The following is a 21469-nucleotide window of genomic DNA, read 5'->3' on the forward strand; positions in this document are numbered from 1 at the left end:
GCATAGAAAATAGTCAAATGTAGTAAAATAATTAGGAAGTGATGCGTTTTGGATATTTTTCACTTTGTTTTTATAATATAATTTGTCTAATTGTAAGCTTATATAATTTAATTTTCAGCGGAGGCTGTGTTTAGTAACTGGCTTGTAAAATTTCTGAAAATCGAACAGTTGGCCCTTGCAACCCGGTTTGAGCTGGCTGCAACACACCATCCTGCCACTACCTCTGCCTTTACCTGCTGTTTCCAAATAAATAAGCCACTTTTCTTTGATAACAACCTAGTGTATTTTGTGTATGTGTGCGGGCTTTTCTTTAATGCTCAGTTTATCCTGTGAGCCGGGGTAGGCAAGATTGAGATCAACTGCTTTCCCCTGCCCTTACCGCCTCCCGCCAGGTCAGGGCCTGGCTTAGGGTGACCAGTTCACACTTACAAGAGTTTTTGAGGGAGGCCTTCCTGTGAGGGGAAGACCACCAAAGGCTGGAGGTTTGCCCAAGAGCCTTCCTTGCTATTGTGGCCCGCTCATTGCTGTCTTGGGATAATAACCTTGAGAGAGCAATTTTCCTTATATTTGGGGAAAGATTGAGTGAGTGAATAACGGCATGGCTACATTACTGAAGGGTTGAGGCTCGTAGGAAAGGGGGAGAAAAGAGTCCTGCTCATCCCAAATCCTCCTCTTCTGCCCCGCCCCACCTCTTTCCTGCTGTTACCCTCACATTCCTTGATGTCATTCATGCCATTGTGAGCTGACGGCCCCCCAGCCCTGGAGGACAAGCCCGGGGGTAAGGAGGGTAGGAGCTTGCTGGGGCTGGGGGAGTACTGGCCACACCAACACCGTGGAGTCGGGCTGGGTCTGCGTGGAGCCCCAGAGATGTTTCCCAGCCCATTCTTCCTAAGAACCAATGAGCAAAATTAGGGGCCTCCCACCTGAGGTCAGGGAACCAGGCCCTGGAGTGGAACTTGGGGTAGAAAATGGCCTTCTTTGTCAACTGATTCATTCTCCAGAATACAACTTGTTCCCTGACTCGGCGGTATTTGAAAGCAACTTCACCCAGGTACCCTTGTAACGCTCAGGATCAGATCTCCTTCCGTTTTCTAAAACCTGCTCCTACGGGTGGGCCATGAGAGGCTGTGGCCTTTAAAAGCCCTGGGAGGGAGAAAGAAGCCATCACGGCTAGAGAAAAGCAGAGGGTCTGGGTCCCCAGGTCACGTCAGCTTGTGTCGACAGCACCTCGGAGCCTCCTGCAGGGAGGTGCTTCAAGGAGATAGATTTATACCTTGAAAAAGGAGAGGTCAGAGCTCACATTCCAGATGGGAGCTTACTCCAGCTGGGTGGTGGGAGAGAATGGAGGTTGCTGTCAGAATCCCTGCTTTGAAATTCTGTCTCCTGGCTCTGGAATGGTTTGGAAATAGCCTTGTTTGAAAGCAGGGCCAAAATTCTACCAGCCCCCAAAAGGGTGACAGTATGACTGTTGGAAGTGAGCATTTGTGGTCTGGGGAAACGTGGAACCCCTGGGAGTGTGGGGTGGTCGTTCTAATGTGTATCAAATCATCAGATCGTATCAAGGAGCTGCCTGCCTCCCCCTAGTGCTCTAGCCTATAACCCTTGAACCTGTACTCCTTTGCAGGCGTGGCACAACCAGTTCATCAGTCAGCCAGCACGTACTAAGTGCCTAACGTGTGCTGGGTAGGAAATGCTAAGAGATCAGATAGGCTCTCTGACCAAAGCCTATGAATGTGTAGGTTTACAGGACTCGTTATGAAATGGTGCCTGTCTAAGCAAGTTCTCTGTCGGACTAGCCGCCCCCCAAGGCCTGAGTACAGACACGATAAGGGAATTCAGGTCAGTTGAGATGGCTTCCCCTAAATGGGATCTTAAGCCATTCTTTGAGGTATTGCTGAGACTTTAGTAAGAGCAGGGAGCGGATATTCCAGGCAGAGGGACTTCTAATTACCTAGGGGCTCTCTGGGTGCAATCTCCCTTCCAGGCCATTAGAAACCAGCGCTTCTCCAGAGGAAGGGGGAATAAAAGTTCAGTGCCACTCAGCTTTCTCCCCCTAGCTTTTTCTTACGAGTGCATCCTTCGACAGTTAGATAGTGCATCTTTTGACAAAAGTGCAGCACAGGGTTCCTGTTGCCAATGAGCTTAATGTTTGTTTGGGGAGACCAACAATAAAGGTCAATAAGGGGTGACAGCCCAGCCCAGTGTGCTGCACCGCGACAAGCAGCACAGTGCTCCTAGCCTGCCGCCAAGATGTAGTCCTCCTCTCCAGCACCTGTATGCTCCCACCCCTTGGCTTTGCCTCTCACTGACCCCGGTACCTGGGGGCTGGTTTCCAGGTCACCAAGCCCGGGAACTGGATGGATGTCTTTGAAGGGTCTACCACCGTGGTCCTCGGGGTGACCTCCTCCGTGCCCTGCCTGCCACTACCCAACGTCCTCCTGATGGCCAACATCACCTGGCCCCAGGGTCCATTTTCCACCTGGAGTAAGCCTGGTGATGCCCCAGTCATCACCCTCAGAAGGTAAAGAAAGGCTTGAGGGAGGGGCCAGAAGGGGATTGAGTCGTCAACTGGTATTTGCTTGTTTTGCAGCTGAATTTTAGATAAAAAGAAAGGGCAGTGTTCTTTGGAGTATAAACAATGTAGAATTCATTTATTCATTCATTTAACAAACATTTACTTAGCATCTATTATGTACCACGCACTGTGCTTGGTGCAGGGGACAGAGCAATCTACAGTCCCTGTGTTATGGACCCTTTGTCAATAGAGCCTTTGTCAATATAGCTTAGGGAGTTTCCAAAGGAAAGGTGAGGAGTGTGAAAGTCAACCTGGATTATGAGGTATTGAGATTGAAAAAGAAAATACTCTATGTTTAGGAGACGAGGGAGCAGACAGTCCACCTTTCTCCTTGTCCCGCAGTGGTCCCTCCCAGAAAAGCCCTGAAGGAGCCTGGCAGCGGAGTCAGAAAACCTTAGTCCACCTCCTGCTTACTGAGATCTAAACTTGGGCAAATTATTTAGGTTCTATAAACCTCAGTTTCAAAAGCTATGAAATGGAACTGTCCTTCCCCCATCAAAGGGTTGTCGTGAGGATTAAATGAGATATTAGACATCGAACATTAGCTGTTGGTACTTCTTGTCCAGTGAAGTACAGGAAATCAGAGAAGAATCAGCCCTCGTAGTAGCAGTTCCCGTTCTAGGACCATGAGATTTCTCCCTTGGGGTCTCCCAAGAATGGGAGGCCAGTGAGGCTGCACCGAGCTCTGGGTAGGCACCAACACGGAGGACTGAAGTCCCGGCTCCACTGTGGAAATGTCTTGATTGTGTCCAGGATTCTCCCCCTGAAGTACGTAGAGCTCCAAATCTGTGACCGGCTCCAACGCATCCTGAGGGTCAGGACCGTGACAGAGAAGATCTACTACTTTAAGCTCCACGAAAAACACCCAGAGGCTGTGTTTCAGTTTTGGATTCGCTTGGTGAAAATTCTGCAGAAAGGTCTGTCCATCACTACCAAAGACCCAAGAATCCAATTCACTCACTGCCTGGTACCCAAGACGTCCACAGATACAACGGTAAGTGGGGCCCTTCCGTGACCTGTAGCAGCAGGTGTCAGTGGGCCACTCGGTGAGGACAGATGGACATCGATGTCCAGTGTTAGGGGGCGAGGAATTATTTTTAAGGGTCAGTGATATGCACACATACCAAACAGAGGTCTACAAATGTAAGAAGCCAATTAGTTTAGGTTTCTTTTTAAAGCACTATCAAGTACTTAACTCACTTAAAATCTGTTGTGTTTTTATTTTTACTATTTTTTTACCCAGTCTTTTTTTTTTTTTTTTTTTTGAGGTCCTGGGGGCCAGGGATTGAACCCAGGACCTCGTATGTGGGAAGCTGGAGTTCAATCCCTGAGTCACATGCCCTCCCCTGAGTTGTTTTTTCCATTTGTTTCGCTTGTTGTTTGTTTTTGTGTTTCTTAGGAGGCACCGGGAACCAAACCTGGGACCTCCCATGTGGGAAGCAGGCACTCAGCCACTTGAGCCACATCCACACGCCCACCCCAGGCTTGTTAAAGTAATAGTGCTCTTTGAAGAAAATCAGAAAAGTACAGGAAAATCACCCTCACATCTCTCCAGTCTGCAACAATCACTTTTTAACATTTTGGCATGTTACCTTCCAATTTTTCTTTTTAAATTAATTATTATTATTTTTTAGGAGGTACCTGAGATTGAACCCAGGACCTCATACAACCACTGAGCTACATCTGCTCCCTAAATTAATTTTTAATTTCCATGTTTGAGGACACATTTTACATACTTGAGGATATATATATATGTACTATAGATCTACCTTTGAATGCTGCTTTTTTCACTTTAAGTACATTTAAATAGCACACTTCCAAGATTTATTAAAGCTCTTTGTAAATGTCATTTTGGTGTTTCATACTATTCAATTGTGTAAATGAATTAAGATTTATTTAACCATCCCCCTGATAGTAGACATTTGGGATTGTTTCTGAGTTTTCATTATTGTAAATAATGCTAAAAGAAGCATTTATATATATTGTCCATGTTTCTAATTGTTTTCTCAGAATAGCTTTTTAGAAGTATAATAGTAGTTGAAAGAGCATGAACATATTTAAGGCTTTTGATACATATTGCCAGATTACTTTCCATAAGGATTATACCACATTATACTCTTACCAATAATATTAGTATCTGTGTCACTGTATCCTACCACAGTTGAGCAGTATATGTTTCAATAACATTTCTAATATGTCAGGCAAAAAGTGGTATTTCTTGGATTTCCAATGAGTTTTAACATTGTTATGAATATATTTATATTTTTTCTTTTTGCACTGACTGTTTGTGTTCTTTGACAATTTTTCTATTGGCATCCTTGTATTTTTCAAAATTGGTTGGTAAAATAAACCTTGTTTTACATCCAGAATGTTAATCTTTTAATATTTTCCCAAGGATGTGTTATTGTCTGTTAGTTTATTTAAGGTGTTTCTTTCTTTTTAATAGATTTTTAAAATTTTAAAAAAGATACATAGATCATACAAAATGTTACATTAAAAAATATAAGAGGATTCCATACACCCCCACCCCCCACCCCACCCCCACTCCTCCCACCACCAAATTCTTTCATCAGTGTGGCACATTCATTGCATCTGATGAGTACACTTTGGAGCACTGCTGCACCGCACGGATTATAATTTGCATAATAGTTTACACTCTCCCCCAGTCCATTCAGTGGGTTATGGCAGGATATATAAAGTCCTGCCTCTGTCCCTGCAATATCACTCGGGATAACTCCAAGTCCTAAAAATGCGCCCATATCACACTTCTTCCCTCTCCCTGCCCTCAGCAACTCCTGTGGCCACTGTCTCCACATCAGTGATACAGTTTCTTCCATTGCTAGAGTCACAATAATTCTATAGTAGAATATCAGTAAGTCCACTCTAATCCATATTTTATTCCTCCATCCTGAGCACCCTGGGATGGCGATGCCCACTCCACCTCTAACTCAAGAGGAGACTTAGATTTTAAGGTGTTCTTTGATGCACAGAAGGCCTGTGCCACACCTGTTTAATGTAGAAGGGATATAGACTGGGTTTCAAAATTCCTCTTTTCTTTTAAGTTGTATGCTTTAGGTATATTATCACCAAATTTAAAGTCAGACACATCGCTGCCCACTTTTTTACAGCTCGACTGCTCTGGTTCTTAATGTTTTAAATCTTGTGCTCTGGACAGAGTAGTCCCAGCAGCCCATCAGACGGAGGCCATGATTCTGCCAGGGGCCCCATTCTCAGTCTGCTGGTTCTGGGGCTTAATTCTTAAGGAACAGGTTTCCAGGGCTGCAAGACCAGGTGTGATCCTAAGAGCTCCTTTAAGGTCCTGCCCCCAGGGGGACCAAGAACTATCTGGTGACCTGACTGTCCATCTCTCCATCCAGCCTGAAAGCAGCCTCTCGCCATCTTCCCAGCCCAGCGAAAGCCTCCTGCTGCTGGCAGCTGAGCAAACCAATGACAATTTGTTGCAATTCTCAGAACAACCCAGCGTGACAACAGCCAGGTGGGTACCCTGGGCAGTTGGGGGCAGCATGGGCTTGTGGGGTCAGAGACACCCTGTACCAAACCTATCGCAGTTCCTTCTTTTTATTCTAGACGAATATGCATATAACTTTCCTCCTCAACTTTCTTATAAGCCTGTTCTTGAAAACAGGTCTGTGGTTGATTGATCTGAAATCTCCCTAGACAAAGCCCAGTATTTTCATGTGGCAGATGTTCCATAAAAGAAACGAGGGATGTGTAAATTAATTCAGAGGAGGGTAATTATGCGAATAAGCCAGGCTCCAATCCTAACTCATAGGGGTCCCTTGAGAAAGACAATCCTTAATTCTCTTTGCTTCACCCACCTTTACTATGCAATGGACCGAGTAGACAGCAACCCAAAGGGAACACCAGCACTGGCTCCAGGGTTTTAGTAATTTACAAAGTCACTGTATTAGTCTCTTTTCAGTAACAAGTGATAGCAACTTAATGCAAGTAGTGCAACTAATGCATTGAACAAGTACAGCTTGTAGAGTATCATCAAAATGCAAAATTAGTTTTGTCTTCCAAAACCTCTTTATAATATTTTTTAAGATTTATTTTTTATTTACTTCTCTCCCCTTCCTCTCCTCCCCCCCCCCCCCCAAGTTGTCTGCTCTCTGCGTCCATTCACTGTGTCTTCTTCCGTGACGGCTTCTATCCTTATCAGCGGCCCGGGAATCTGTGTTTCTTTTTGTTGCATCATCTTGTTGTGTCAGCTCTCCATGTGGGCGGCGCCATTTCTGGGCAGGCTGCACTTTCTTCCGTGCTGGGCAGCTCTCCTTATGGGTGCACTCCTTGCGCGTGGGGCTCCCCTACGCGGGGGACACCCCTGCGTGGCAGGGCACTCCTTGCGCGCATCAGCACTGCGCATGGGCCAGCTCCTCACGGGTCAAGGAGGCCCGGGGTTTGAACCGCGGACCTCCCATGTGGTAGGCAGACGCCCTAACCACTGGGCCAAGTCTGCTTCCCTCTTTATAATTTTTTCAATGCGGGAAGTTTTCCCCTTGCCACTGGATAAAAGCTGGTTTTCTGGGCATTCGCAATAACATAGGGGCTCCCTCTGAGAATATAAAAAGTCCTTTGTCCCTTTAAATGGTAAAAACAGCCTCAGTCTGAAATTAAAATGTCCAGTGCTTGAAAATTACCAAAACTCTGTACTTACAATCACCTCTCCCTTCCCTCAGCCTGGCCCCACACAAGATGGTTTTTCATAGGGAGGGGTTTTCATTTCTGTTCCCTAATGTTTAAAGTGACTTTTTCTCTTAGGAATTTCTTTGGGTTCTTTGAAGTCCTCTACCTAGTCTCTCGACTGCGTCAACTCCTGGGATTCTGTAGCTCCCTTTTATTTAGACATCATCTCCCTCAGGCCCCGCAGGGGTCCCTAGATGTCAACGTCCCTCATCCCTTTCAGGGAGTCCTCTTTGGTGGGACATAAATTTGCTCCAGGTTCTCTCTCTGGTCCTCAGGAAATGTCTAACTGTACTTTGATCAGTCACTGCAGGGGAGGCCAGGACTCCCTAAACACAGAAGCAATTCCCCTTGCTCCTACCATGAAAGCTCGCTAGCCCCTCTCTTCTGCCCTCCGGGTTTCCTAGGCAGAGGTCATACCTCGTCTACTGGGTCTCCCAGGCCCCAGGGGCACAGCTCAAGCTCTCTGGGTCATCCCAGGAAGCCCGCCATTTGGGCCTGAAGAAAAAGAGGCAGTAGCTTTATTCCAAGGACTCTCTTCCCACATCTTCCTCACAAAATCTTCTCTGTTGCCACTCTTCCAATGCTTTTGAAATTTAACAAATTTTTTAACTTTTTATTTTGAAATACTTTCAAACTGACAAGACAGTTACAAAAATAATACAGAGAACTCCAACATACCCCTATCCCCCAGATTCCCAGATCCACCAATTTTTAACATTTGTCACATTTGCTCTATCATCTATTTTCTGTACACTTGAGTGTAGTTTGTCTGCATCACGCTCCTTGAATACATATTACTTCCAGGTATATTTCATAAGAATAAGGATATTCATTTATGTAATTTTACATGCATCTATCAGTTCAAGAAATTTAACAGTGACATAAAGCTGACAGTCTATATTCTGTTTTATTCTTATGTCTCAATAATGACCCTTTGAGCCTTTTCTCCTCCTTTGTTAGATCCCATCCAGAGTCATGGATTGTATTTAATTGTCATTGTCTCTTTGGTTGCTTTCTTAAAAAAATTATGGTAATGTAATATATTACATGAACTTTACTATCTCAGTGACTCCCACGCATACCATTCAATGGTATTAATTACATTCACAATATTGCAGCACCTTCCATTACTAAAACTTCCTCATCTCCCCAAACAGTAACTCTATGCCTATTCTACATTAACTCTCCACTGCCCTCGCCCTCCACCCTGGCAACCTGTACTTTAATTTTTGTCTCTGTGGTCTTGCATAGTTTCCAATGTTTTCTTTGTAGATTCCATAGGGTTTATATTTAACATCCTAAATCTGTAACAATCCTGTTTGCTTTGATACCAACTTAACTTCAATAGCATACAGACTATGCTACTATATCCCTCTATCCCCCTTTATGTAGCTCTTGTCACAAAGTACATATTTATTATGAGTCCAAAACCACTGATTTATCATTACATTTTATGCATGTTCCTCTTAGATTCTGTTGGAAGTAAAAAGTAATGTTACAAACCAAAATACAATAGTACTGGCATTTATATACACTCATGTCATTACCCTTACCCGAAATCTTTATTTATTCTTGTAACTTCTCTCTTGCAGTGTTCAGAATTCTCTCTTTATCTTTGGCATTCAACAGTTTGGTTATAGTATGATATGGTTCATATCTATTTGGGTTTATCCATTTAGAGTTCATTGAGTGTCTTAGATGTCCAGTGTATATATTGATATGCTTAATGGTGTCCCACAGGTACCTCAAACTTTATTCACTTTTCTTCATTCTTAATGCTTTCTGCTCCTCAGACTGGATGATTTCAAATGTCTTATCTTCAAGGTCACTGATTCTTTTTCTGCCATCTCCAATCTGCTGTTGAAACCTTTAGGGAATTTTATTTTCTTGTGGTCTTCAGCTCTGTTGGATTCCTTTTCATAATTTCCATCTCTATTGATATTCTCTTTGTGCTCTACTATCATTTTTCTGATTTCTTTCAGTTCTTTGTCCATGTTTTCCTTCAGATCTTTGAGCTTACTTAAGACCATTTTTAAAGTCTTTGTCTAGTGTATCCCAGATCTGGTTCTCATCATCAATGCTTTCTTTTTTTCTTTTTTCTTTTAAGATTTATTTATTTCTCTCCCCTTCCCCCCCCCCCCCCCCCCCCAACCCCAGTTGTCTGTTCTCTGTGCCTATTTGCTGCGTCTTCTTTGGCACGGGAATCTGTGTCTCTTTTTGTTGTATCATCTTGCTGTGTCAGCTCTCCATGTGTGCAGCACCATTCCTGGGCAGGATGCACTTTCTTTCGCACTGTGTGGCTCTCCTTACGGGGTGCACTCCTTGCACATGGGGTTCCCCTACATGGGGGACACCCCTGCATGGCATGGCACTCCTTGCACGCATCAGCACTGCGCATGGGCCAGCTGCACACAGGTCATGGAGGCCCGGGGTTTGAACCGTGGACCTCCCATGTGGTAGACGGATGCCCTAACCACTGAGCCAAGTCCGCCGCCTCAATGGTTTCTAATGCTTTTATCTTCTTCTTAGCCTGGGCCATTGTTTCATGTTTCTTTGTATATTTTTTAATCTTTTGTCGAAACCTGAGCATTTTGGTACTAATGTTTTATCACTGGGATTTAGTCTCAGAGGCATCTTTTCATTAAGCTAATGTTATGATAGCGCTCTCCTTGAATGCCAGGAGCCAACCAGAAAAAAAAAAAAAAAAAGGCAGGGGGTGGGGTATAAAATAGATAACACCTTTCCCAGCCTTTGCAGATTGACCTGTGCCCAATGCTGTACTTCAGGGAGAATAGTCCAAGCCAAAGCATAGGGGTCTCCCTGATCCTTTCTGTGCATGTGTTTTGTCTGGGGCTTGTGTGTGTGTGGCCATAGGAATTCCCCCACTTACAGGGATATGAATGTCTCCTCTTCCCTAGGACACAGTTTACTTATGGTCTGGGGCACTGCACTGTACATGCCCTACAGCCAACAATCCCTTGCCCCAAACAGAATGACCTGACTGCTATCCACAGTGTTCTGTAGGAGAGCTCTGTGAATTGCCTTCCACATGCAGGTCAAGTTCTTGGATGATGAACCACTTAGGCTACTACAGATTGGGCCAGACATACATGCTCCCAGTCTATGCATTAGGGTTACTCTGCTCCTTCCAGAATCAGGATCAGTGGTCCACACTGGAAGCATGGGCCTGCTCTGTGCCAATCCAGTGAGGGACGGGGGAAGGGCCAGCCAGGGCAGCACTCCCTATTACTGTAATCCTTTACTGTTTTCTGGAGCTTTGAGAAAAATATTTCTGCCAGTTTTTGCTGGTTGTTCAAAGCTTCTGTGGGAGGACAGAGCTCTGAGGCATCCCACTCTGCTATCTTGATTGGGGCAGAGCTGTTGTCAATGCTTTTATAGCCTTTCTCTGGGGGCAGGGGTCCCGAAGTGTCCAAAAAAAATTATTTTTGACCCTCTGCTTTGAGAATTTGTATTCTGACCCATCATCTCTTGCCTCCTTGTGACTTGTAGAAAGTTTAGTTTTTCAGCCTGTTATATCAACTTAATGAAAATTAAATTTAGGTCTTTCCCATTTTTAGTTCATTTTTATAAATTAAGGTAAAGGTCCAATTTCATTCTTTTGAATGTAGATATCCAGTTTTCTCAGCATTACTCCTGGAAAAGATTGTCCATTCCCATTGAGTGGTCTTGGCACTCCTGTGGAAAATCAGTTGACTATGTGTGTGAGGTTTATTTCTGGGCTATCTATTACATTCATCTGTCTGTCTAGTCTTATGCCAGTATTACACTGTTTCGATTACTGTAGCTTTATACTAAGTTTTGAAATTGGGAAGTGTGAGTCCTCCAACTTTGTTCTTTTTCAAGATTGTTTTGATATTCCATATGAATTTTAGAATGGGTTTTTCTATTTCTACAAAAAATGTTATTGGAATTTTGATAGGGATTGCATTGAATCTGTAGATGGCTTTGGTTAGTATGGTGGTTTTGTACATCAGAGACACATGCTTCTTAAACTTAATCCATTCCTGTGGATGTGAACCCATTGTAAGTAGGATTCCCCCAACCCTTAGATGGCTCCTTCATCTGGTTGCTCATTTCTGCTCATTGTCTTGTGCTCACTATCTGCTCATTGTTTTTGCTTGTTGTTTTTACTTGTTGTTGCTGTTTTTTGTTTTTGCTTGTTGTCTGTTTTTTTTTAGGAAGCACTGGGAACCAAACCCATGTGGGAGGCAGGCACTTAACTGCTTGAGTCATGTCCACTCCCTGTTTGTCTCTTTTTTGTTCTTAGTCTGCTTGTTGTTTTACTCAATGTCTGCTTATTGTCTGCTCATTGTTCGTTTGTCTTCTTTAGGAGGTACTGGGAACTGAACCTGGATCTCCTATATAGGAGGTGGGCACTCAACTGCTTGAGCCACATCCACTCCCATAAATAGGATTTTTTGATGACATACATTAGTTAAGGTGTAGCCCAACTCAATCAGGAAGGGGCTTAATCCTATTACTGGATTCCTGTGTAAGTAGAATTAAATTCAGACAGAAAAAAAGCCATGGGAGGGAAGCAGATGTGACTCAAGCAATTAAACTTCTGCCTACCACACGGGAGGCCCCTGGTTTGGTTCCTGGTGCCTGCTAAAGAATACAGCGAGCTGTCATGATAGGCAGGCATGGCAAGCTGATGCAACAAGACACAAGAAGAAAAACGTATTGAGAGACACAGCAAAGCAGGGATCAGAGGTTCTTGTTGCCTCCTAAAGAGGATGAGCAAGACGGTAAGCTGACGCAATGGGCAGGTGCAGCAGGCTGACAAAACAAGCTGACGTAACAAAATGAGGCAACTAGAGACACAAGAAGAAAAAACACACAACAAAGCAGGGAATGCACGTGGCTCACATGATTAGGTACCTCCCTCCCATATCAGAAGTCTTGGGTTCAGTTCCTAGTACCTCCTAAGGAAACAAGGAAGATGAACAGACACAGACATACAAACAATGAGGGGGTGGGGAGAAATGAAAGAAAAACAAGCCATGGGAAGCAAGAAGCTGAAGGTCAATGGAAGGTGGAAGAGAAAGGAGAGGCCACCATGTGCCATGTGACAGAGGAGCCCAGGACCAAGGATCACCAGCAGCCAGTCTCAGAACACCAATCTTCAGGAAGAAAGCATTGCCTTGGTGATGGCTTGATTTGGATTTTTCTTAGCCTCAAAACCATAAGCTAATAAATTCCCGTTGTTTAAGCAAACCCATTGCATGGTATCTTAACAATATTAAGTTTTTCAATCCATGAATATAGGGTATCTTTCCATTTATTTAGGATTTCTTTATTTTCTTTCAGCAATATTTTATGATTTTCAGGGTACAAGTTTTCGACTCCTTGGTCAAATTTATTCCTAAGTATATAAGTCTTTAGCTATTGTAACTGGAATTTTTCTTAATCCCCTTTCCAGATTGTTCATTACTATTGTAAAGAAATACAACTGATTTTTGCCTATTGATTTTGTGTCCTACAATTTTGCTGAATTAGTTTATTCTAACAGGTTTTTCTTTTTGGTGTATTCTTTAGGATTTTCTACATATAAGATCATGTCATCTGCAGAAATCATTTTACTTCTTCCTTTGCAATTTGGATGCCTTTTATTTCTTTTTCTTACCTAATTCCTCTAGCTAGAACTTCCAGTACAATGTTGAATAGAATTAGTGCAAGCATTCTGGTCTTATTCTTGATCTTAAAGGAAAAGCTTTCAGTCTTTCATCATTGAGTATGATGCTAATAGTGTGTTTTTCACAAATGGCCTTTATCATGTTGATGAAATTCCCTTCTATTCCTATTTTATTGAGCATTTTTATAAAGAAAGGGTGTTGGATTTTGTCAAATTTTTTTTCTGCATCAATTGAGATGATCATGTGGTTGTTTTCCTTCATTCTATTAATGTGGCATATTACATTGACTGTTTTTCATATTTTGAACCCTTCCATTCTGGTGATAACTCCTTCTTAGTCACTATGTACAATCCTCTTAATATGCTGCTAAACTAGATTTTTAGTATTTTGTTGAGGATTGTTGCATCTAGATTCATGAAGGATAATGGCTTATGGTTTCCTTTTCTTGTTCTGTCTTTGGCTTCAGTACCAGGATAATACTGGTCTCATAGAATAAGTTAGGAAGTGTTTCCTTCTCTTCAATTTTTTGGAAGAGTTTAGTAAAAAATGATGGCAATCCTTCTTTAGGTGTTTGGTAGAATTCAACAGTGAATCCATCTGGGTCTGGGCTCTTCTTTGTGGGTATGTTTTTTGATTACTGATTCAATTTCCTTATTTATTTTGGTCTACTCAGATTTTCTATTTCTTCTTAAGTATTGGTAATTTGTGTGTTTCTAAGAATTTCCCCATTTCATCTATCTTATTCAATTTGTTGGTATATAATTATTCATAGTACTCTCTTATAATCCTTTTTATTTCTGTAAAATTGGTTGTATTGTCGTCTACTTTCATTTTTTTTTAATTCATAGTTTTTTTTTTTACTTCATTTTTTAAAAATATTACATTAAAAAATTATGAGGTCCCCATTCACCCCCTCCCCCCACAGCAACACTCTCCCCCATCATCATGACACATCCATTGCATTCAGTGAATACATCTCTGGGCATCGCTGCACCTCATGGTCAATGGTCCACATTATAGCCCACACTCTCCCACGTTCCATCCAGTGGGCCATGAGAGGATCTACAATGTCCGGAAATTGTCCCTGCAGCACCACCCAGGACAACTCCAAGTCCCGAAAATGCCTCCACATCTCATCTCTTCCTCCCATTCCCCGCACCCAGCAGCCACCATGGCCACGTTTTCCACACCAATGCCACATTTTCTTCGATTACTAACCCCAATAGTTCATGAATAGAATATCAGTAAGTCCATTCTAATCCTTACTGTATTCCTCCTTCCTGTGGACCTTGGATTGGTTGTGTCCATTCCATATCTATGTCAAGAGGGGGCTTAGATTCCACATGGATGCTGGATGCAATCCTCCTGCTTTCAGTTGTAGGCACTCTTGGCTCCATGGTGTGGTGGTTGACATTCTTCAACTCCATGTTAGCTGAGTGGGGTAAGTCCAACAAACCAGAGTGTAGGAGCTGAAGTCTGTTGAGGCTCAGGGCCTGGCTATCATATGGTCAGACCAGAGATTCAGATTCCCTAGATATATCTTAAACCCCAGCACCCACTACAATTCTGGTAAAGTAACAGGAAAGGCTTGTAAAAAGAGATCACATCTGAGTCCAGCTCCATCACGCAGAAACACCAACTCCAAAGAAGGGCCAACCGACGTGGCAGTGAACTCCATCTGCCATGACAGTAAAACTTGTGGATCTCTATAGCCCTCAGAAGAACCAATTACTTTCATTTTTGAGTTGGTAATTTGTATCTTCACTTTTTCTTTTAGTCAATCTAGCTAAAGTTTTGTCAATTTTGTTGATCTCTTCAGAAAACTATCTTTCGATTTCATTGATTTACTCTATTGTTTTTTCTATTCTCTGTTTCATTTATCTCCATTCTATATTATTTCCCATTCATACCATTCTCTCTCCCTTATAGCCATCTTAGTTCTACAAATAAATACATTTAGGGCTCATATCCAGTTCTTATGCTGACATTTATCCAGTTATTTTAGTTGCTTTAAGTCCTTGCTCTAGCAGATTCCTAATGATGGACTCATGGGTGTAATATATTATTCCCTGATTTCTTGCATGTTCAAAACAGTTTGGTACTTTTATAATTGGAAGTCATTTTCCCTCGATATAGAATCCTTAATTCATAGTTTCTTTTCTTGAGTATTCTAAGCATATCAATCCAATATATTCTGTCATAAAGCATTGTAGTCTAAAAATTTGATGACAATTTTATTTTCTTTCTCTTGTAAATGACTTAGTCCTTTTGCCTGGATGGCCAAAGGAATTTTTTTTTCAATTTTTAATTTTTCCTTAGAGGACAGTATTTTTACTAGCATATATCTCAGTATTGATCATTTTTGGTTGGTTTTACTGGATACATGTTATGCTCTTTCAAGATAGCTTGAATTTAAATTTAGTTTTTTTCTTCTTTGGATACTGTTGGAGATTGAATCATATTCCCCACAAAAGACTGTTCATGTCCCAACCCCAGTCCAATGGGTGTGAACCCATTTGTAAATAGGACCTTTGAAGATGTTATTGGTTAAGGTGTGCCCTATCTGAACAAGGTGGCCTCAATCCAAAATGTCTGAAGTGTTTATAGTCAAAAGAAATTGGACACACAGAGAAGCCATGGGGAGCAGGGAGAAGCTGGAGCTCTTTCTGGAAGAGGAAAGAGAAAATGCCATCATGAGCATTACCGTGTAACAGAAAAGCCAAGGACCAAGGATTGCCAGCAGCTAGCCCCAGAAAGCTACAATCTTCATGAAGAAAGCATCATATTTTTGAAGCCTCAATTTTGGACATCTTCTAGCCTCAAAATCTTAAACTAATAAATTCCTGTTCTTTAAGCTAACCCACTGTATGGTATTTGTTTTAACAGCCAGGAAACTAAAACAGATACTCATATTATTTGTATGTTGTATCATCTTTGCCTATCTAATATATCTGTCACTTTCTCTTTTTTTAAACTCTCTTTTTAACCTTCTGTTTCTCTTGAATCATTATCTGTTGTGTTTGTTTGTTCTTGTGTTCTTCATAGTTTAGTCTTGGTTTTAGAGATAGTATATTAGTCAGCCAAAGTGGTGCTGCTACAAAACACCAGAAATCAGTTGGGTTTTATGAAGGTTATTTATTTGGGGTAGAAGCTTACAGTTACTAAGCCATAAAGCATAAGTTACTTCCCTCATCAAAGTCTCTTGCCATGTGTTGGAGCAAGATGGCTGCCTTGTCTACAAGGGTTCAGGCTTCCTGGGTTCCTCTCTTCCTGGGGCTTATTTCTTTCCAGGATCAGCTGCTCTGCTCACTCCACAAGGCCAGCTGTAGAATTGTCAGGCGAACGTCTCATCTCTCTTCCTGGGACCTCTGATGTATCTAATGGAGCCTTGTTGTTTTCCCTGTGTGTCCCCACTCACCAAGAGGGTGGGAACTCAACATCCTTCTGACGTGGCCCAATCAAAGCTTTAATCATAATTTAACCAAGTAAGAGTGAAACCTCTGTATCCAATACAATATATTATGCCCAGAGGAACAGACCAGTTTACAAACATAATCCAATATCTATTTTTGGAATTCATAAACAATATCAAACTGCCACAAATAGTTTGGTTTCTTAAAATTTTCAAACTTTTTTCTCAAGTTCTTGAGTTTTTTGAGTTTTTAAAATTCTGACATGTTGTTATTTCATATTTTCCATAATTTCCTTAATTTCTTTATTTCATTTTGAAATGCTTCATTGCAGTTTTCCTTTGTTTGTAAACACATCTTTCTAGTTGCTTTCATTATCTATAAGTTTTTATTATGTTCTATATCCTCTTTCTTATATAACTTTGTACAGGATTTAAACACGATCCTTTTGTGGGCTTATTTTATGTGAAATTGATTTTCTGAATGTTTGGGAAGGAGGGCTGGGTTGGCATAGCTTTTCTAGCTTTATCTATGGTGTTCTCTCTTGTTGCTTTTGTGACGTTCTTGTGACTATACTGAGATTCCCTGGCTGCATTGCTGTCCCCTATCTTAAGTCGACCATTCTCTTTCCTTTGCTTCTATTGTCCCTGTCCTGCTCAATTTGGATTCCACTTCCAGTGATTTGCCTTAGCATGAGGCTTTGTCCTGTAAGGGTGCTTCTTTGGCTGGTTTTGAGATTTCATAAGGCACATACTGCTCCGGCTGCTTCAGACTTTACCACAGACCTCTTCCACTCATTGCTCTTCTCAAATCAGTCTGCCACACTTTCCATTGAGTAGCTATGGTAGATTTAGGAATTCTCCATTATCAGGTACACCAGATACCCTGCTGCATCACTCTGCTTCCTCTCCTGAAAATACTGATATCATGTGGATGTTGTAGCTGTCTGGAGCTGTAATTTTTAATTGTGAGCTTATCTAAAAGAGGTCTTTATCTGTAGGACTCCTGTTGTCTTGACGTGGGGAAAGGAGACCCCAGAGAACCATATTCAGTTTGCTTTTTCCAACTGCCTCAGGGATAGTAATGACTTGAGAGAATTTTTTTATATTATTAATAGTTTCTCAGCTTGGGAGTTCTTGAACTATGTGTAAGTTCATAGCTCAAGCCAGTATGAAGATGGACCCAAAGAAATTACTTTTCAGGAAAGACTTTCCTTTTGACTTTAAACTAGGCTGATATAGGAAGCTTCCTTGTGGCACTGGATGGATTTCTTTATAGTATATCTGTTCACTGAAGGTGTAGTTTTGAAAGTATGGAATGTATGCAAATGTCCCAGGTTCAAGGCTTTATCTCCTGTCTCACATGGCCATCAAAATGCAAGCTTTTAGTTACCAAGACAAGCAAGTCCCTCAGGACAGTCCCAGCTTCAGCTTATATTCACATCTCCAGTTTTTAGGCCACTCTTAGTTTTGGGCCCCTGGGATTTTCTTATATTTTTTGTGAATTTAACAATGCATTGAAGTTATGTTGATTATATTTTATCCAGTATTTCTAGGTGTTTTATAGCATGGAGGTTTTTAGATTATTCAACCATATTGCCAGTCTCCAGTTAAATAATTCTAAAATTATTTCACTTTAAAAATTTACTGCACTTATCTCTGAATAGTAATGGTGTGAGTGATTTTTGTTTACTTTTGGTGCTTTTTATAGTTTCTATTTTTCTTTTGAAGATAACATGCATTCTACTTATAATCCAGAGTTTTAAACAAGTTAGCCCCCCACACACACACACTTTTAGACACACATAGGTTGCAATTACTCTTTTTTTTTTTTTAAGATTTATTTATTTCTCTCCCCTTCCACACTCCCCACACCCGCACCCCCCCCCCCAGGTTGTCTGCTCTCTGTGTCCATTCGCGGCATGTTCTTCTGTGACTACTTCTATCCTTATCAGCGGCACCAGGAATCTGTGTTTCTTTTTATTACATCATCTTTTTGTGTCAGCTCTCTGTGTGTGCAGCGCCATTCCTTGGCAGGCTGCACTTTCTTTGGCGCTGGGCGGCTCTCCTTATGGGGTGCGCTCCTTGCAGGGTGTGCTCCCTGTGTGGGGGGCTCCCCTACGTGGGGGACACCCCTGCATGGCAGGGCACTCCTTGGGCACATCAGCACTATACGTGTGCCAGCTCCACACAGGTCAAGGAGGCCCAGGGTTTGAACTGCGGACCTCCCATGTGGTAGGCGGACGCCCTATCCATTGGGTCAAGTCCACTTCCTGCAATTAGTCTTAAGTTATTATTACTGTGAAGAACTGATTTGAGATTTTCTTTGTTTTTAGTCTGAAGTCACCACCTGTCAGGTTAGAGTGGTTATCAGGCCGATCCCAGTGTATTCAGATTTTGCCTTTGAGTCAACACATTAGGGACTCAATACATAAAAACAATGCTTAAGATTTGAGAAAGTATCTGTTCCACTTCTCAGCTAATTATTCTTAGCTCCACCCTTCCTCCTTTTTGCTTTCTCCCCTCAAGTCACTCTTAGATACATCATACCATAGATATGTGTCATCGATGGCCATCATTTCCATATACATATCTGTGTCCAAGGGTTTTGTTTTGTTTTCTTTCTTTGGCTGTCTTTTTTACTTCTTTAATTTTTTTATTAGAGAAGTTGTGAACTTACAAAACAATCATGCATAATGTGTAGAATCCCCATCCATCACCCCTACACCTACCCCTTACATTGTTGGGGAACATTTGTCACAGATTATGAAAGAACATGATCAGACTATTACCACTAACTATGGTCCATAGAGTACACTTGATATATTTTTTCCATGTACCCTCTATTATTAACACCATATATTAGTATTGTACATTTCAGTTCATGAGAGAACACTCTCATATTTGTACCGTTAGTCACAGTCCATCTTCTACTACACAGTTTACCATTATACAGTCCTATGCCTTGTACATTCTATCCAAAGTGTACACTCAGTGGCTCTCACTCTCATCACAGAGTATGCATTCACCACCTCAGTAAATTTTTAAACATTTTCCTTAGTCCAAAAGAAAAAATCTTATATTCCCTATTATTGTCCCTTGGCATTGACATAGTACCTTCTTGCAAGAATAATACAGTATTGCTGTTAACTATTATCCATAAGTTATATTAATTGTATTTTTCCCATGCATCACCATATTCTTACCACCTTGTAATAGTGTCGTACATTTGTTCTAGTTCATAGAAGAACATTCTTGTATTTGTACTATTAACCACAATCGCCATCCATCACTGCGTTTACTATGTTATTCGGTCCTTAGATTATTCTCTAGCTTTCTTTTAATTGACATTTACATCTCTAGACTACAGCTTTCAGCCACAATCTCATTTATAAACCAACCTTATTCATCTCACTGTAATGTGTTACCATAAAAAATATAGAACGCTTCACGAAGTTGCGTGTCATCCTTGCACAGGGGCCATGCTAATTTTCTCTATATCATTCCAATTTTAATATGTGCGTTGCTAAGGTGAGCACTGTGTCCAAGGCTTTTCAATTAGATTTTTAACAAAGTTTCTTTTTTCTTTTATTGCTTTCATTGGCTCCAAATTCCTGGACACTAACAGACATACCAAGATCACCACTGAAAAGGACAATTCCAACAGCAACAAGACACCCTCAGAAACGGCAAGTCCGATCAGTCTAAATATACCCATGAGAGCCACCTTGAGCCACAGCCTCTGGGAACAAGAGAACTCCGGAGAGCCCGCCATCGAGACGCCTGTAGCCAGTGCGCTAGGAGACAACTTTTGGGGGCCCTAGCACACACCTTGGCCTCAGTGCCTTGTCACAGCTTTCTGTAATGCCATGTCCCTATTGTGTGCCAGCTGACCGTGGGAGAGGCGAGATGGCGTTATACCAAGGTGCTTCTGCACTTCTGCTAATAAACCTCCTGGCCAGTCCCTCTTTGTGGTTGGTTGTGCTACAGGGAGGCTTTCAGTTGGATAAAGACAAGTTAGTAGCCAGAGCTCATTCCCTGGGAAAAGAAGTTGAAAAAAAATTGCTGTTTACTCAGTTGAAACCCCAAAGCAGCCAGACAAAGTCAAGAAAGTCAGTCCAGAGAAAAGGGCCTCTGGGAAATAATCCAACTTCCTGTTTAAAAGGGTAGGGTACCTGAAATGGCAGAAGGCAGGGTTGCTACAAGCCCAAAGTGAAAAATATAAAAATAATGAGGGCCAACTGGGGGGGACCTTTGTGTTACCTCACTTGTTTTGAGCAAGAAAGTGACTCCTCACCTCCCCACTCCCTGCATTAGTGTCAAAGCTATGAAGGTTCTCCAAGGGTCATACAAACTTCGGTTGCTAATGGAGACATGGATTCTGATAAGGGAGATGATGTTTGGGAGTCCTGACTGATTTGACTATTACTAACGAGAACCTGATGAAAGCAAACTAGGTTATATTGTGAATATTGGGAATGAGGGTAAGAGCTTTGGCCAGCCTTTAGACAGGTAGAGAATATTTACTTGAGAAATAATACCACAAAGTTCAACAAGTATTTATGGAGCTCCTGCTGTGTGCCAGGCACTGTGCTAGATTATGGGTTCATTAACGAGAACAAGACCAATAGACAAGTTACCTGCCTTTAAAGAGGGTTTGTAAGAAATACCAAACCCTATTTGGAGACATAGGAAGGGTACTAAGGTTGAGGTGAACTTGAGCCACCTGTCTGCAAATGAAGGCTGGAGGACCTGCATTCCTGTATTTTGCCCTTTGTGTGATGGGGTGAGGTGTGCTGAGCCAGAAATCCTGGCTGGATTGGTTTGGGAAAATAAAAACATCTGAGCTGAAAGGATGCCTACTGTTTGTAGAGTTCTCCTGTCCCAAATAAAAACCAAAATAAACTGTATTTCGACTTGTTACAATCAAATACTTTTTAAAAAAGAACTAAATAAGGTGTATACATTGCAATTAATGGATGTATCTCTTAAGTCTCTTTTAAATGCTTAGCCTTTTTCCCTCTGTGATGGTTGGGTTAATGTGTCAATTTGGCCAAGTAGCAGTGCCCGGTTGTTTGGTCAAGCAAGCACTGGCCTGATTGTTACTGTGAGGATGTTTCA

The 21469-nt window shown here is 41.9% G+C and overlaps 1 protein-coding gene and 1 non-coding gene across 2 annotated transcripts; one reads left to right on the top strand and one right to left on the bottom strand.

The window, feature by feature from the left end:
• Positions 1-777: 777 nt before the first annotated feature.
• GARIN1A (golgi associated RAB2 interactor 1A) lies at positions 778-20312 on the top strand. The gene is made up of 5 exons (XM_004466443.3): positions 778-1051; positions 2337-2521; positions 3329-3569; positions 5953-6071; positions 19977-20312. The coding sequence occupies exons 1-5, from the start codon at positions 899-901 to the stop codon at positions 20170-20172; spliced, it is 894 nt and encodes a 297-aa protein (XP_004466500.1). The 5' UTR covers positions 778-898; the 3' UTR covers positions 20173-20312.
• Positions 19781-19887, bottom strand: LOC111766054 (U6 spliceosomal RNA). Its single transcript, XR_002798216.1, has one exon. It is a non-coding gene; the product is annotated as a U6 spliceosomal RNA (small nuclear RNA).
• Positions 20313-21469: the final 1157 nt, after the last annotated feature.

The sequence above is a fragment of the Dasypus novemcinctus genome, chromosome 5 (genome assembly GCF_030445035.2).
Source record: "Dasypus novemcinctus isolate mDasNov1 chromosome 5, mDasNov1.1.hap2, whole genome shotgun sequence".
In the NCBI taxonomy this organism is placed as follows: Eukaryota; Metazoa; Chordata; class Mammalia; order Cingulata; family Dasypodidae; genus Dasypus; species Dasypus novemcinctus.